General features: G+C 37.4%; 1 protein-coding gene across 3 annotated transcripts; it reads right to left on the bottom strand.

Annotated features, from left to right (window-relative positions):
- Positions 1-343: 343 nt before the first annotated feature.
- Positions 344-16,570, bottom strand: LOC18443560 (Pentatricopeptide repeat (PPR) superfamily protein). 3 transcript variants are annotated; one of them, XM_011628486.3, is made up of 4 exons: positions 16,531-16,570; positions 6,085-6,206; positions 5,677-6,011; positions 344-1,770 (listed from the first exon to the last, which is right to left on the bottom strand). In XM_011628486.3, exons 3-4 carry the CDS (start codon positions 6,007-6,009, stop codon positions 1,381-1,383), a joined length of 723 nt encoding a protein of 240 aa, XP_011626788.2. In that variant the 5' UTR covers positions 6,010-6,011; positions 6,085-6,206; positions 16,531-16,570; the 3' UTR covers positions 344-1,380. The 3 variants fall into 3 exon arrangements, with proteins under 3 accessions (XP_011626788.2, XP_006853808.2, XP_020528766.2); XM_006853746.4 differs by having other exon boundaries at positions 6,121-6,206; XM_020673107.2 differs by having other exon boundaries at positions 5,677-6,206.
- Between the last annotated feature and the right edge of the window lie 486 nt (positions 16,571-17,056).

Raw genomic sequence — 17,056 nt, 5'->3', positions numbered from 1 at the left:
AAAACCAAAATAAATAAAAACAAAATCGATTTTTCAAAAACCGAAATATTTTTAATTTTGATTGTCTTCTAAAAAAATTGTTACAAAGTTCCAAAATAAAATTTTTCGAATGATGTGCCACACTTTAATCCCTTAAATATCACATCCAATGGTAAAGAAAAATTGTAACTTTTTTGTACTAAAAATAAATGATTTCATTGTATACAATCCCTTTTTTTAAAAGAAAAGTATAAAATGAGATCGTTTGCTTTTCATACAAAGAGTTCCCAATCATCATTGACCATTAGATTTAAAATCGAATGGTTGAAGACGTATCATTGTTTAGACAAAATCTTAATCACAATTTCTCAAATGTTGTAAAATACTATCTAATAAATTTCACATCCATTTCACACTAACATCTATTGGATTTCAATCCAATAAATAAAATAATTGTGACCTAATATAAAAAGTAGATGAATCCCTATGCTTTAAGGAGTTCGCTAGTCCGTCTACTCGATATATTTAGCCAGCGCTTAAAACCCTGTGGATTGGTCAGGTGAATTGGCCATCTAGGAAACCAGTCCAGATATGAAATCCGGCCGAAAGGATCTACCAACAAGAAGGAAAAAAAAAAAAGTGAAAACATAAATAATAAATAATAATAATAATAATAAAACAGTGGGAACTAGCCGGTTCTAGCAGGTACCGGCCGGTTGCTAATACAATCGTCAAAACCGACTGTCCCCAACAATTCCAAGGTATGGTTGGGCAACTCCGATCGGACTTCTTGTTCAGCCTGACTTCTAATTAACTTCATCTTCAATATGCAACCGATACAAGTGATTTTTTTGATCTTGGAATACCCGATCTCGTAAGTGTGATAACCAATCAACCACATTGGTCGTGATTAGGACTTAGGACTCTAAAACTCTAAACATTCTCTTATTTTTCTCTTTCCATAGGCCATCATCCATACCCTCCGTACCTTCCTTCCAACTTCCGTGAACAGTGGGGATACCCAATGTTGGAACAAGTGTGATTTGAGGTATTCCCACTGTCACTGAACTTCTGGGAGGGTTCAATTCCAAATAAGCCCCCTTTCAAGGGGCAATGGAGAACGAGATATCACAACTTTCTTCATCCTCCTTGCACACCATGCACATATTTCCCAAAGCTAAAAACTTGTTCTTGAGGACCACCTCAAGAATCCTAACACCTTGAACAATGCAACAAACACCGGACTCTTCCAATGGAATTGTCATCCGTGACACAAATTTCGCTTTGGGTGGATACTGATTCAGTTGTGGTCAAGGAGGTCTTCAGGGGGATCATACACTATTATAGCATGAAATAGCTCAAGGAAGCCCTCCTTTAGTCTCTCTTTGGCTGAATACTGACTCAGTTCTGATCAAGGAGGTCTAAAGGAGGATCATAAACAATCATGCCAGGAAATAGTTCAAGGAAATCCTCCTTTACTCTTTCTCTAAGCTCAGGGTAAGGTAGGAGGCCTTTCAAGATGACTCGGAAAGGAAGAGATAAAGGAGGGTCAGGAGATTGTCTCATTTCTTCATACCATTCCATTGCTTGGAACTCGAGGTTATTATCTAAGAATGATCTGATAATGTCACCATATGTATGCTGATCAAAGTGGACTCCCTCTCTCTTCAGGTCCTCATGGACCTGGGCTGCCTCCTCCACCTTTCTATTCCTTGCAAGCATCAGAAGCATGTCCCTGTAAAAGAACATATCTGGGCGGTACCATATCTCCTGACGTATAGCCTGGTATACCTGCACGCAAGGCTGCCATTTCAGTGTCACAGTATATGTGTGTGTATATATAATATATATATATATATAGAGAGAGAGAGAGAGAGAGAGACAAAAAGAGTTACATGGAGAGCTATGCCACCAAAAACACTTACAACATGGATAAGACGGATGAAACTCCAGGAAGATCCCGAATTCTGAAATCCAGAACATTTTCACTTCCCATTGGAGTTTTTATTTGAAATCTCTAGAATCAAAACTATGTATTTTCTCGAAAATTATACAATAAAAAAAAAAGACAAGTTCATAAAGGGAGGTGACAGTTCTCCCCCACCCCTTTAATGATAGTGTAAGATAATTTAAGCCCTTGAATGATATTTCCCTTTAAATATTTGACTACACAAGTTGCAGATAAAATTTTCTTTGTAATTGCTGAGCTACAAAAAATAAAAGTAAAAAGAAATTTATAGGCTATTATATAACTCAGAGAAATGTCTGTATAAATAAAGATGCTATCTCTTAAGTATAGTCCAGGAGAGATGGCAGAATTAGTTTGGGAGCCAGTGTTTCAGTTGATAGAAAAGGAACGAACTTGAAGCCAACTAAATTTGCATATTATAAGCTAAAGAGCTGCTAATCTAAGCGTTTTTTGAGCCCTATAGGGGGTTTTTATAATTGACCACCCTGCCTGTGGGTTGCCCAACCTCTTGCAATTGTCTTCACTCAATACAACAGGTAACACTTTCAAACCCACTCCTAGCCTGAAGAAAGATAATAGTGCCCAATGGAAGTCTAATAATGGAGGTCAAAACAGATCCCCTTCTTTTTCCCCTATTGACACTGGTAACAGATGACAGATTTGTAGCTGTGACAAGGCTGAAAATAACATATTTCTCCATGTGATCAGTTGTATATACCTCAAACAAAATAAAAGATTATGCACAATTTCTGATGAAAAAGCTGATCAAATCACATGGCTGAATAGAAATTGTGATGGAACTTGGCAAAGAAAAAGCTAAGATGCCAAAAAATGCAAGAAAAATCTTAGATATCTGGGAGGGATCTTGTGGAAACATGCTCCTACTACTTAAATTAAACAAAAAAAAAACAGATTTCATCAATTCAATCTATTATGGTATTTCAGTTATTTTTTCCAAAATTTTAGAACCTTATAAGGTGTAGACTTCAAAGCTCCAAGAATGCAAGTAAAATTTGGAAGAACAATATTATGTAGGGCATTGAATACAGGTGCTAACTGTTGGAATACTGTCCAGAAGTTCATTCCACAGGATTTACTATGCCGCCCTTTTTTTATTTTTTTAGAAAAATACACATAAACCCTTTTTTTGTACTGTTATTACAATTTTACCGCATAGTTTCCATTGCTACCTCTATACCCATTTTAATCCTTTATTACTATTTGTTTAAAAAAAATGATGAAATTACCCTTTTTGGATATTGAGTATCTGAATTTGTCATTCATGCAAATTAGCAGGTTCTACAATTTTTGTCATCTCAATATCTGAAAAATGACCTTTTCGGATATTGAAAATCTGAAATAGATTTTTCAGATGTTCGGCATCTAATTTCGCACTAAACATGATTCAAAAAAACCTCTTTCGCGCTAAACATCGGATGTTTGGCATCTGATAATGAGGTCTTAGTTGGCCCAAGGAACTATTTCCATAGCACTTGGTAACCTTCAATTTCCTCCTTTGTATAGAAGAAGTCCATAATTTGAGTTCGTCTCGAAAGACCCTCCACAATAAAATACCAGCAGCACTTTCTCGATAACCATTGTCGAAGCTTCTGTATTAGATGACTATCAAAATTCTAGTTGCAGAGTAGAAATGAAAGAAGTCATCAAAAAATATGGGATCTGTTAATTACCTGATTAAACATATAAGATATATCTACATCATCACTTATTTCAATCAATTTAAGGCCACTAGATAGACTCGTGTTGTGATACATAATAGTTAACTTCGTTGGATCACACGATATCATGTTCCCAAAAGGAGTTTTCAGTTGGCCCAAGGAACTATTTCCATAGTATTTGGTAACCTTCAATTTTCCCCTTTGTATAAAAGATGTTAGTCACTTTGAGTTCAACTCGAACGACCATCGATAACGGAATACTAGTTGCACTCCCTCGGCAACCATTGTCAACACTTCTATATTAGATAAATACCAAAATTCTAGTTACATCGTAGAAATAAAACAAGTCATCAAAAAATATGGAATCTATTTAATACCTATTTAAATAATTGATCGCTCGTGTATTTTTTGTCAATGTCCCTATTTAGAAAGATAGATACAAACAATCCACCATCACAACAGGAGCCTCACAATGCAACAACTATGTATCTATCACTAAACCATAAACTCACCCCCAGTAGAACTAATTTTAAAAAGAAAGTATCCCTCAAAATTCCTAGAGGACCTCCGAAAACCCCTACATTTCATTCATACCTTTCTATAACCTGTTTAACAGTGAAGAAACACATAAATATGAACAGAGATTGACTAAAAGCTATGCTACAATTTATAGGTAACAATAAGCCCCGAGGCCTATGAGAATTTCCAACTGTAGCTACAAATTACATGGGTTACTTCCTCAGATTTTCTTGAAATCACATCAATCTCATTAAAAGCTTTCGGGGTTTCCAGCAATGAGACAACACTAGCGAACAAGACTGCTTTTACATAAAAATTTATTTGTAATGATCAAGCTCAGACTAAAAATGGATCATATACGTAACATCTCAGAAAGAAAGAACCTCTTCCACTCTTCAGACAATACCCAATTAAGCACCTCAATTTACTAGGCCATCTGCCAGGTTGGTGGGTTCTATATGGATATGTGAGATTTCCCTGGCAGCAATACTTCAAGATATCCACAATGATAAGTCGATCAAGTACCCAGAAATATTCCGACTCATGACAGCCCACCAATCTAGACTTAAGAGGACCACCATAGAACCAATAGCATTAGAAAAATATTCTTGTAGATTATACCTCTGGACAAAACCAAAGTCTTTGTCAGGATCAACAAACTACGGAATTTACCAAACACTAAGCTTCAATAAATGGCTGAAGGTGATAAAGAACTCCTAATCATCAACCAAACTTCTAGTGACTGATTCAATCTTCCATAAAAAAGCATAAGCTGAATGTCCTAAATGGACCTCTTTCTACAAGTTTTCTCGGACCAAGCAACCTTATTACTTGTCTAATCCATGTAATGCCCCTATGAACAACTTATTTATCTTCTCATAAATTGCAAGTCTCTAAATTTTCCGCGATAATTTCTGACTTTTCATGCTTTTCGAAGCCAAACACCAAACTGAGGGGTCAAACCTCATATACAAAAAGCTCACATTCAACAGAGAAGTAATGAACTCTCTGGAAGTTTGTGCAAAAATAGGAAATTAATTTTGGGGAAAGAAAAATAATTAGCACCAAGATCAAACATAATATTCCATGAGGCCAAAATAACTAAACTAATATACCATATACACAAACATACAGCATGCATAAACATGAAATTTCTACTAAAATTATCTTAACATTAGGCAAATAATCTCTAGTAATTTTGAGACATTCGATAATATTATCATTATTATAAAAAGACAACATTCAGAAAGGCCATGGCTGTCAGAGAAATCCTTAACATCTTCTGTAACGCTTACTATAGAACTTACACAAGCTTGTAATTTAATACTTCCACTGGCAAAAAGATTACTTAGGAAATAAAGATTCAGAAAATCTAGGTGCACCGATACTATATTTATTTCCTTTCTTAAAATTTTCTTCCATTTATTTAGGCAATTAATCATTTACTGAAATGTACCATTCGCAAATTCAAAGATGGAGAGAGAGAGAGAGAAGAGAGATGGATAAGAGAAAAAAGGAGAAACGGATTACCTTCATACAGAGGAAAACCTGGTCCTGGCGCTGAAACTCTTCAAGCACAGCAAGGAGGTCAGATTTGAGAAGTCGAGAGACATGGCTTTTAAAGAAAGAGCGTAGCCGAACTTCATCAGACTTCAAGCGCTTCAATTCCTGAACAACCAAAAGCCCTTCTTTCCCCATACTCCTCCTTCGCCTCCATATTGACAAGCTATGGCTTGCTGCACCAGAAAAGTGGCGTGCTGCGGAAGAGTGAGAAACTCTTTCGCTCTCTGGGAAATCCCATGTCCTTGTTCTAAGGAGAACTCCAAGTCCTACTATAAGTCTCTGAGATTTAGCAGACCTCATGCCTGAATGCAAAAGAGATGAATGAGCCATGATTACTGCAAAGAACGATGCAATCACTCATTTGCATCTTCTTACCCAAAGCCCAAAACTATCCTTCCCACTATCTCTTACTTGGCTTCCATCTTGTCCAAGAATCAACACTTTCTCTTCTGCCTGGTTTTCATCATTTTCAAGATCTCCCTGGTAGTTTCCATGTTCTGGCAAACACAATAGGTGGGAGAAATATAGTTAGAGCAAGGTTAAGTTAAGACATCATATGTCTAACTAGAGAAACACTTGAGGGAAAGAGGGATGAGACAGAGAGGGAAGGGGATTTTGTTAGGGCAATCCACCAAAAGGAAATGCATAAAATGTTTTAATTAAAAAGTAGAAGCAATTACCCTAAAAACTTGAAGGATAACAACAAGTAAAAATGCTCAAAGAATGGAATGAAAATCTAAGAAATGAATATTCCAGGCAGGCCAAACAGTGGAAATGTATCTTCCAGGTTGCATATAAGTAATATCCAAACAGAATTTGCCCACCAGAAAATGTATCTTGTAAGAAATAAATATCTTTAGGAGATGCTCACAAAGACTGGCCACTTACTCATAAGCATGCCTACTTCTACTGAGAGCCCAATGATTTCAGTAAGTTACATGGTCACAATGCCACATACATGACAAGTACTCACAAAAAGTGGTCACCGTACTCACAAGCATGCCTGCTACTACTATGAGAACCAATTGATTTCCATGAGTTCCATAGTTAAAGGCAAATGCCAGCACCATTAATTTCAAAAAGCTACACAGTTGCCAAAAGTAGGCAAGGGGAAAAGATACAAATACCAGATCCGTTAATGGTCCATTAGGGCTGTCAATGCAATCAAATAAGTTGAAAATACAACAAACCAGCTTTGCCAGAAGACTACTGCGGGTCATCCACCTGTTGGCCCGCCACCTTGCTGTTTCGGGTCGCCATTGCCCTCTTTCCCTTTCCTTTGCCCTTAGCTTGTCGCGAACCCTTTGACAAAGCATTGAGCTTGAAGTCCACAAGGGACTCAGCAGCAGTAACAGCTGCAGGCAGGTCCTTGACCCCCTGCCTCCTCAACTCAGCCTGGGCCCATGGCTGCAGCCCAGCCATGAAGTTGAGAAGTTTGTCCTCCTCAGACATAATCTTTATGTTAAGCATCAGACTCGAAAACTGCTTGACATACTCGTGCACTGTGGCAGTGTGCTTGAGTATGCGCAAGGCCTCCCTAGTGGTCCAAGCAGCATTTCCAGGCAGGAACTGCTCCTTGAGTTCGCGCTAGTGGTCCTCCCACCCAACAATGGGAGGTCTTGACTCATCTGTCATGCAGTCCTCCACCAAAGCTTGGCTTCTCCGGTGATTTACATGGAAGTCACGGTCACACGATCTCTCTCACGGGCATGAGCAACAGTGAAGTACTGCTCCATGTCCAAGGTAAAGTTATTTAGCTCCTTTGCAACCCTGGCGCTGCCGAAAGGATTGGGCTCAGGCACCTTGACTCGGGTCGACTCAAGCATCCCTAAAGAGTTGCTTAAGGCCCTTTTGACTAGGCTAAGCTCCTCATTCAAGGTCTTGAGGTCGTCTTTGAAGACATCCGTTAAGGACGCAACATCTGCCTACAAGTCCCCCAACTGGGTTCCTCAATGGCCAGCGTGCTCCTCCTGTGCCACCAACAACGCATCGAGTCAGGTACTAAGGGCCTCGGCTCTCTCATCTGAGATAGCCAATCGGGCATCGAAGTCGGCTAGTTGCTCCTCGACTAGGCTAACACGATTGCCCATGTTTGAAGCCATTGCTTGAGCCGTCTGTGAACCTTCGCTATGATACCAATTGTCACGGGGTCTAACCCTTCGCTGACGCCATGCAGCCTTGGCTCTCAGCCTGGACACTAAGGGTCAAGTTCAGCCTTCACACTTACGCACTGACCTAGAGACTTTTCACAGTCACAGACCAAGCAGACACTTGAAAATGGTCTACGCGCCTCAGCCTGTTTTATTAATCTTTACACTAGATTGTGTATATTGCAACAGATGCCCCCTCAAGGGTCAGGGCCAGGGGCTTATATAGCCAACCGTTACAATATTTGAAATCAAATACACGTGGTGGCCAGGCATGCCTTTGGACCTGATCGTGGACCTGTCAAGCTACCCACATTCCGAGCAGTTACATCTAGAGGCTGTCAACCTCAGCCACACCTACACCAGCACTCTGCCATGCAACATAACATCAACCCATATTCCACCACGACCCTGTCGTCCAGCCCCAGCTGCCCGTTACACCGCGTCGGCCTGGTCGTCCAGCCCCTAGATGAGCCGTTCCACCACGTCAGTCTGGTCATCCAGCCCCCAGTTGGGCCGTTACACCTCGTCTCCCACCCTGGTGGGTTCGAATTCAAACTTGGCGCCTGCCAGCTCACAAGGGCCCATCCATCCCACGATTAGCCCTCTGCAAGTGCCTGTGCACCTTGCTGGGGCCTTGTCCACTGCTGCCTGCTAGTGACCCAAGGCTCTCATACTTCCCCCAAGTATAAGTATAGTCTCAAATACCTTCATAGTTTCAAAAAGCGGACTGCCCAACACCTGGGCGACCGCCTAGGCGGATATCCTTGGGCGCCTGCTTGAACCTGCCTAAGCGGCCGCTCAAGGCCTGCGTCCCACCCAGGGCTGGAAATGCAGCTCCTTGAGGGTAGTTTTGGGTCATTTTTTTTAATACTAAAGGAGTAAAATTGTGGGTTTTAGGTTCATTTGAAATTTAAAACCCATTAGAGGCTATTTTTGAGAGAGAAAACTAGTTCTTCAGCAATTTTATAATTCCTAGACCAAGTTGGATCCGAATCCCATCAAAATTATTTTGAATAAATTATTCTGATGTTAAATTATATTTAGATTGGTTATTTGAATTTGTAGAAGTCTCTAGATATTTTATCTTCAAAAAATGAAATTAAGAATATTGAATTTTAGTATGTAAATATTCATAGAGAAATAATGTTTATTTTTCATATTCTAAAAATAAATTTTAGAATTTTATAAATCATTAAATATATGGGGGCTCACCATGAGCTATGAGACCTACCATAAAAACCACATGCGAAAATTTTGTGGGGCACACATGAGGCCACCTAGGGTGGTACGCCCCACTTAATTGAATATTACTTGCGAAATTATGTGGAAGCCACCAAGGCTATCAATCAAGTTGAATTAATATAGAATGTTTTGAAATTATAGAAGATTGAATTCAATCATATATTATGTGCAAGAAGGTTATGAAAAACAAAAGTAAGTATGATATTATTTTTCATATTTCATTATTTGATGGGATTAGGTTTAGGAAGCAGAAGATAAAGGTTCTAGCACCTTCCTTTGAATCATGATGCTTGATCTAAGGATTGGATGACTCAAATCCCTCACAGGTCTCCTATGGTCAATGATCATAATCTAATCTCCATAAAGATTGCTACCCCTAAGTAACCTTAACCCCTGGAAAACTCTATAAATAAGGTACCAAATCTCTACATCTCTCACACCTCTCATCTCTCTCTCCCTTAAGGGTGGCACGCCACCCTCTCACCTCTCTCTCTCATCTCTCCCATAATATTTAGAAAGAAAGCGAGGGCACGCCCCACCTAGATCTAAGAGGAGGGCACACTGCATAGCCTAAGGCATTGAGGCCTAGTTTGTGATCCAAAGTTTCATAGCTCTCATATAGATAAAAGTAATAACTAAGGCTTTCCTATACTTCGTAGATCTGATATAGATTCATTGATCTCGTGCGCCATTAGAGGAGGAGACCCGGTGTGAGGTATACTAAGTCTGGTTAAGGTAATCTTCCGGCATTTTGCTTTGTACTTTGCAGTATTATTATTTTCTTGTGCCTTCTTATTCCTATAAACATTATGTATATTGTTTGTTGAACAAAAGAAGTAATTAGTGGCAGCAAGTGATAACCTCTTTTGGTTGTTTATTTGATTCATTTGAGTTAATTTAATTGTATTTTGACCATTGCAAGTGTTTTAGTCAGTGAAAAGTAAAAAAATATTAAAGCTGGACAAGGTGATCTAGCACAGTGTGTATAATTTTTTATTTTTCTTTTTCTCACCGACTATAGCATTTACAAGGGTCCAAATACAATAAAATTTATTCAAAATAAACAAATAAACAACCAAAAGAGGTTCTCACTTGCTGCCACTAGTCACAATATCTTTTATCCAATAAACAAAAAAAACATAATACTTATAGAAATAAGAAAAACACAAGAAACTATGAGACTGCAAAGCACAAAGCAAGATGCTGGAAAATTACCTCAATTGGACTTAGTTCACCCCACATTGGGTCCCCTCCTCCAATGGCGCATGGGATCAATGGTCCATCTCAAATCTTTAAAGCATGAGAAAACCTAGGCTACAACCCTTAATAATATGAGAGCAATGGAACATGACTTAGTTAACTTATGCCTCAATACCTTAGTGTATGGGGCATGGCCCCTCTTCCACATAGCTTGAGGCGTGTCCCCTCTTACTATCGCTCAATTCTAAAGGAGAGATAAGAGAGAGAAGAGAGAAGACTAAGAGGGTGGCATGCCACCCTAGGTGAGAGTAGAGAGAGAGATGAGAGATGTAAGAAAATGAGATAAGAGAGCCCCTATTTATAGATTTTCTCAAGGGTTAGTCATCCTTATAGAGATTAGATCCATACCATTGATCATAATCATACGAGACATGTGGGGTGAGATATCTTAGCCATCCAATCCTTAGATCGGTCATCATGATACAAAGGAAGGTGCTAGAACTTTATCCTTTAGCTTCCTAAACCTAATCCCATTAACTAATGAACTATAAAAAATATTATCAATCTTACTTTAATTTTCCATAATTTTCTTACACATAATATATTGATTGAAATCAATCCTTCAAATTTTCAAAACATTATACATTATTTCAACTTGATTGATAGCCTTGATGGCTTCAACACATCTTACTTACTACGATTCAATTAAGTGGGGTATGCCACCTTAGGTGGCTTGATGTGGGCCCCAAGAAATTCTATGTGATTTTTATGGTGGCCCCATAGCTCATGGTGGGCCCCCACATAATTAATGAACTATAAAACCCACAAAATGATTTTTAGAATATTGAAAATAAACGTTATTTCTTTCTGAATATTTAAATAATGAAAATTCAATCTCTCTTAATTTATAATCTATTTTACAAAAATAAAATATCCAAAGACATATAAAAATTCAAATAATCAATCTAAAAGTCATTTAATATCAAAATAATTAAATCCAAATAATTTTGATGGGAATAGGATCCAACTAGGTCTACAAATTTTAATATCGATGAAGCACTCCATCTTCTATTGTGGACTATAATCCACATTTGCTTTTTCAAATTGACCCAGCAGTTCCCATAAACCACAGACCATTGTAGGGGTTCATTATTGGGCTACCAAAGTTAATCAATAGGCAAGGAGACACAATCTCATTATATGGATTACAGGTTCTCCTCTAGAGATGAGCCCAAGTTCAAACAAATCTCATGCAACCACAGATCTATGGTGCGTAAGGGTAATCTCTCGTAAATGTACATGTTTCACCCTCAATGGTTACTCATTTTCCCGATACAACTATCATAAGTACAAGTCGTGTGATGGCTCAGTGATGAGGCTTCGTCCCTCGTCTCTAGAGGCCTACCATCATACACATGGGTCACACAATCCCTTGGCTCATAATTCTGGGCAACTCAACATCATCAAAGGATGACAACGGTCACACAATCCCTTGGCTCACAATTCTGGGCAACTCCAACCTCATCAAGGATGACCCTGCTAATCCTTAGGTAATAAAGGTTTTCCAACTCAACTAGCCTATCACGTCAAGTCAAGTCTGAGTATCAGCATACAGCATTTGCCTATCTCAATCCACAAAGGACCATACTCCCACTGATTTTATGTTCCATATCAACTATTTGAATACAAGCTCTTATAAGGCCTTTAATGGCCACAGAAATACATCTCTCACTTGGCCTTTGAAGGCCTTACATCTCTCTTCCTCACTTTCTCTCGGCCCCCATCTCTTTATCAGCTAGAAACAAACTAGTATAACATATGACTGATTAAAAAGACATTGAACCAGTATAGAACCAAAACTCGCATAAAAAAAACCATAAATCTCAAATAATCACAGGTATAAAACTATAAACTCTATAAATAATCACATATGCACAGCATTAAATAATCACATACATAAAACCGTATTCCTTACAACAGCATTAACCCTAAAGCAGCAGCAAACCCTAAACCAGCAGGAACGGTCAAAAATAAACCCTAAATAAGCACTAACTTTCACATATAAAGCAGCAAAATAGCATTAAAAAGGCGCACAACAACAGGGGAAAAAAATTACCTTGTTGGTTATAGTACGGTTTCTCCTCTTCAAAAGCACTATCTAAGGTTTTGATGTTGCTATTGAAGAGAAATCTGCAGCTCTGATGATGGTATTGAAGCGATTTTGAAAAACCCTAACTAGGGTTTTTTTTTTAGGGGTTAATACCCTAACTAGGGCTTTGAGAGAAAGAGAGAGGGGAATAGTGACAAGGATAGGGAAGCATAGTATTTGAGCATAAAAATATCCGAACTTGGAAAAGCTATGGTCATGTTGCTATCATCATCCAATCAATTGATGGACGGTGATGGAGAGAGTTAGAGTGAGAAACCATGAAATATACCCCACACTTCCACTACCGTCCATCAATTAATTTCATGGTTGAGATATTTATTACAACAGTTTTTTTTTTTTTTTTTTTAAATAATAGCATCGGACACAACATACTCTTCATCCATGTCTTCACCATTTGGTGTTTGGAAACCTAATCCGTATTAGTTCATAACTAAATCTAGTTTAAGCATCAGGCTTAGCCAATGTGAGAATCGGTTCATAAAATATTTTAAAAAATCATAAAAATATAATGTGTGACAACTAGATTAAAAAATTAACAATTGTTACATCCATTCGTTAGATGACACCAATTATCTAATATATAACAGGCAGTTTTTGAATCACACCCACTACGACTATAAAATGTAACGGAGCTTCTAACATTCATAATGGTGTAATTATGCACAAGCTAAAAACCCAATATTGTATGAAACTTCTTATAGCACATATATGGATGGCTTGTTTGTAAATTGGAGCGAATGATTGTATACCCCCCACCCATAATAGATTATGCCCAGTTTGAAGGGATTAATCTTTTTGAACAAGGTTGGTTTTTTCCTTTACCCGTTTGTTTTTTCTTTTTTTCCTCATAAATGTTAACAATTATTGTCATTAGATAAAGGAGCAAAGCTCCAATGAGTACAATAAAAGGATAGAAAGGAAGAAATAGAGGAATACAATCATGTACTCCCTTCTTCGAGGTATGATCAACCATCACTTACAAACACATATTGACCCTATTCTCGAAGGGTCCTACTCCTACACCACCACCTGCCCATGAAACCCAACTACTCCACACAAAGCAACTTACAAAGACATTCTCTACAATGACCTCTCTTTCCCAACCCAAGCTTCTCATGAAGACATCCCTTTTGCAATCAACTCAAGGCCAGGGTTGAGGAAGCAGACATAGCATCAATGAACAAGGGCTTGACAGGTGGTGAGCTAGGGTTCAAACAACACGATGTGGGACTTGAACAGGAACTAAGGTTTGAGCAACAACAAAAACGATCTGAGATACAATGGTGAGCAGATCTAAGGAGATGAGGAAAGAAAACAAGCAGCAAGCAAATATTGAGGAGCAACAGCGAGCAAATATGAGCAACGAAGAGCAAGGGATTAGCAGATATGAGCAGCAACAAGGGGATTGATGAATGTTTCAGTTTAGAAGTATCAAGATGATTATTTTATACTCTCGGTTGAGTACATTATTGAAGGAATTGGATCACGTATATATCTCGCAAAGTTTGGAAGATGAAATAGTATGGGACATTGAAAGTGATGGGAAATTTTCCATCACATAAATATATAGGTTGTTTTTCCATGATCGTTACCACAGGTCGTCACCACAAGTTGCCCAAATTTGGAAATGGCCAATCACTGACAAAGTTTAGGCCTTTTTGTGGTTAGCAGCTCAAGATAAAATTCTAACTATAGATATGTTGATTAAAAGGAGTAAATTTATATCAAATGTTTGTCTTATGTGTAAGGAGGATGGAGAATCTGGGGCTAACTTGTTTATGCATTGCCGTTTTGTTTTAAGATGTGGTGCATGTTTTTTTCGTTTTTAGAGGTGAGGGTGGCTATTCCCCAATCTGTCTTGGGGATTGTAACCCAATTGGCGTTTCCAAATCTACTAAAGGTAAGCAATGTGATATGGAAGATAGTTAAAGGAGTAATTATGTGGGAAGTTTGGAAAGAGTATAATAGGAGAACTTTTAATGGGGATGTTTTACCCTATGATAGAGATCTTGATAATGTTAAGCATTGGTTGTCAATCACCAAAGAGGGTCCAGGGATCTCGAAGGTGGATGTTACACTAAGCTAGCATTTGATAACTTTCATTACAGTGTCCCTAGGAATTACCCCTACTGCGGACTTTCCTAGATTTTGGGATGCAAGTGACAATTGGTACGGTGAAAGCTGGAAACCCTGTTTGATAAATTGTGCTGCAAGTAATTTCACCTGTTTGGCAATGGGAAAACTGGAAACTGCCCTATTTGGCAATGGGAAAACTGGAAACTGCCTATAGTATTGTTTATTATATATTTCACTAATATGATAGGCAAAATGTAGTTTTTTTTAAAATATTTTGTAATTGAATAAAGTTTCTTCCATTCATCCAACATATTACCAAATTGAGAAAAATCCAGGTCTATTTTTTAAATAATAATACTAACTAAAAAAAAAGCCAGGTCTATTGACATACAATTCCTAAGAATGCATTGAAAATCAAATCCTAGTCCACAAGAATCACTTCATTTTGACCCCAAGGCAACAAAACAATGGCCAATAAACAATCCCCTGCTAAAAATAAGGAACTATATAAAATTAATCAGAGGAACATTAAAAACAATAGAACACTAATCAATGGAAGAAGACACACAAGAAACTGCCCTTTCCCCAAGAAAAAAAAAAAAAAACCCAGATCATCATATAGTGATTCAAATGAACACTGATCTACTACTGCTATTACTTCAAAAGAAGATAAATAATAACCAAACATCTATTCTTTATTAGATGCTGAACCAAACAAAGACAAAAGAAATAATAAAATCAAAATCTCAACCAGATGAAACCATCAGAGTCAGAATAAGAAAAAAAAATAAGCCAGAGTAATCAGTGTATGATTGCTTTACCAGAATAGATATAAAGAGTAATGCTTACCGTAAGCAAAAAAAGAGAGTAAAGAGATTCAAAGCTCTGAATAAATCCATGGCAGACTTATAAAAGATAAGAGAAAAGCATTCTTATCAGAACCACTCAAACAGATTAAAGAGAAGGAAATAAATTTTCTGCTTTCAAGAAAGAAATTGTGATCAAATGCATTACACAATGGACAGTGCCAAGGAAGAACAATTTTCTATAAGATCCAGCAGCATAATATTAGAGACAATGCACACAAACATCCTAATTTCAAACAGAACAAAAACATAAATTAAAATAATAACGCAACTCTTAACATGCCATAAAAATGCACAGAAAATACATATAGAAACCTAAATCATGAGATAATGTACAGTAATAGACCATAACATCAACTTGGGGACCAGTTCCAAGTGAAGAACATGCCTTAAACTATTGAAAATCTGTGGATTAAATAACAAAATAAGAAAAAAAGGCTAATAAATTAATAATTCCATCTAGTTGAAATATATGCAAGCATCAGATTGAAAATAACCAATAAATAATTTATTTATTTTTTAATATGTATCAATAAATAAATATAATCCCAATCTACTATAAAAATGACTCCAATAAAACCAGATCAACGCAGACCCCTGATCAAACACAAACAAACATCAAAACAATAAAACCAATAAGAAATATATGATAAGAATCAGATGGAATCAAAAGGACCATCTCCATTCCAGAAAGAGCTAAGAGACCGATAATCCACCAAACACACCAGAAAACCCTAATTTCCTAAAGCCCTAATTTTATCAATAATATATAAAATTGTAGAAAAAAGAAAAAAATAAAAAATAAAAAACTCACTTATTTGGGCTTCTCTGTGAAGTACAGTATTTCATATTTATCAGTTAAAAATAGCAATAAAAACAAAACAAAAAAAACTCACTAATTTGGGGTTAGGGTTTATCAGCACTAATAACAAGGTTTATTAAAGCCAAAATAACAAGGTTTATTAACGCCAAAAAAAATTAACAGACTGATTTGGGGATTATCAGCGAATTAAACTCTGATTTGGAGTTTATCAGAAAAAATAAATAGCCGAAAAAAATTTTAACTTACTGCTTCAGGTTTATCATCATAATAAACAATAAAAAAATTACAACTCACTGATTCGTGACTTCAATCTCTTCAAGCTCTCACTGATTCGTGGATTCAATCTCTGCAAGCTCTCACTGATTTGTGGCTTCAATCTCTTCAAGCTCTGTGATAATGGCAATGGAGCGAGAGTTGCTGCAGGCGTCTTTTTCTTCTTCGACCTAGGGTTTTCATGGGATTTCTCTTCCTCGAAGGAGGCTCGAAGAGCGACGGATATGGGAAGCTCAAGACTGAGGGAACCTCAAGTAAGCACGGCGAGGGAAAAAGTTAAGAGGGGTGCAAATGGGGGAAAAGTGGAGCGGTTCTTATTTTTACTATCAAACACGCTCAATACACCATGCAGGGGAAAGTGAGATTCTTTCCCCACTTCATACCCCATGTCGACGTTATCCTAAATCTTCTAAATCTATTCTATCCTAAGGGTCGGTTTGCATAACTGTAAATATAGTGTATTTGAAATATATTACTGACGTAATTTATTTATGCATACGGATTATTAGTGTTTGGATAGCATTTAGATGCAACTTGATAAATATAT

Source organism: Amborella trichopoda, chromosome 5 (assembly GCF_054954075.1).
Source record: "Amborella trichopoda isolate Santa Cruz 75 chromosome 5, AtrichopodaSantaCruz75HAP2 v2.0, whole genome shotgun sequence".
Taxonomy (NCBI): domain Eukaryota; kingdom Viridiplantae; phylum Streptophyta; class Magnoliopsida; order Amborellales; family Amborellaceae; genus Amborella; species Amborella trichopoda.
The sequence above is the reverse complement of the archived record's forward strand: the minus strand, read 5'-3'. Positions and strand labels throughout refer to the sequence as shown.

Coding starts and splice junctions, on each gene's coding strand:
- LOC18443560 (XM_020673107.2), bottom strand. CDS start 6,039: ATGGCTCATTCATCTCTTTTGCATTCAGGCATGAGGTCTGCTAAATCT. Junction 1,771..5,676: donor AGGTTTTCCTCTGTATGAAG/GTAATCCGTTTC, acceptor CCTTGCGTGCAG/GTATACCAGGCTATACGTCA.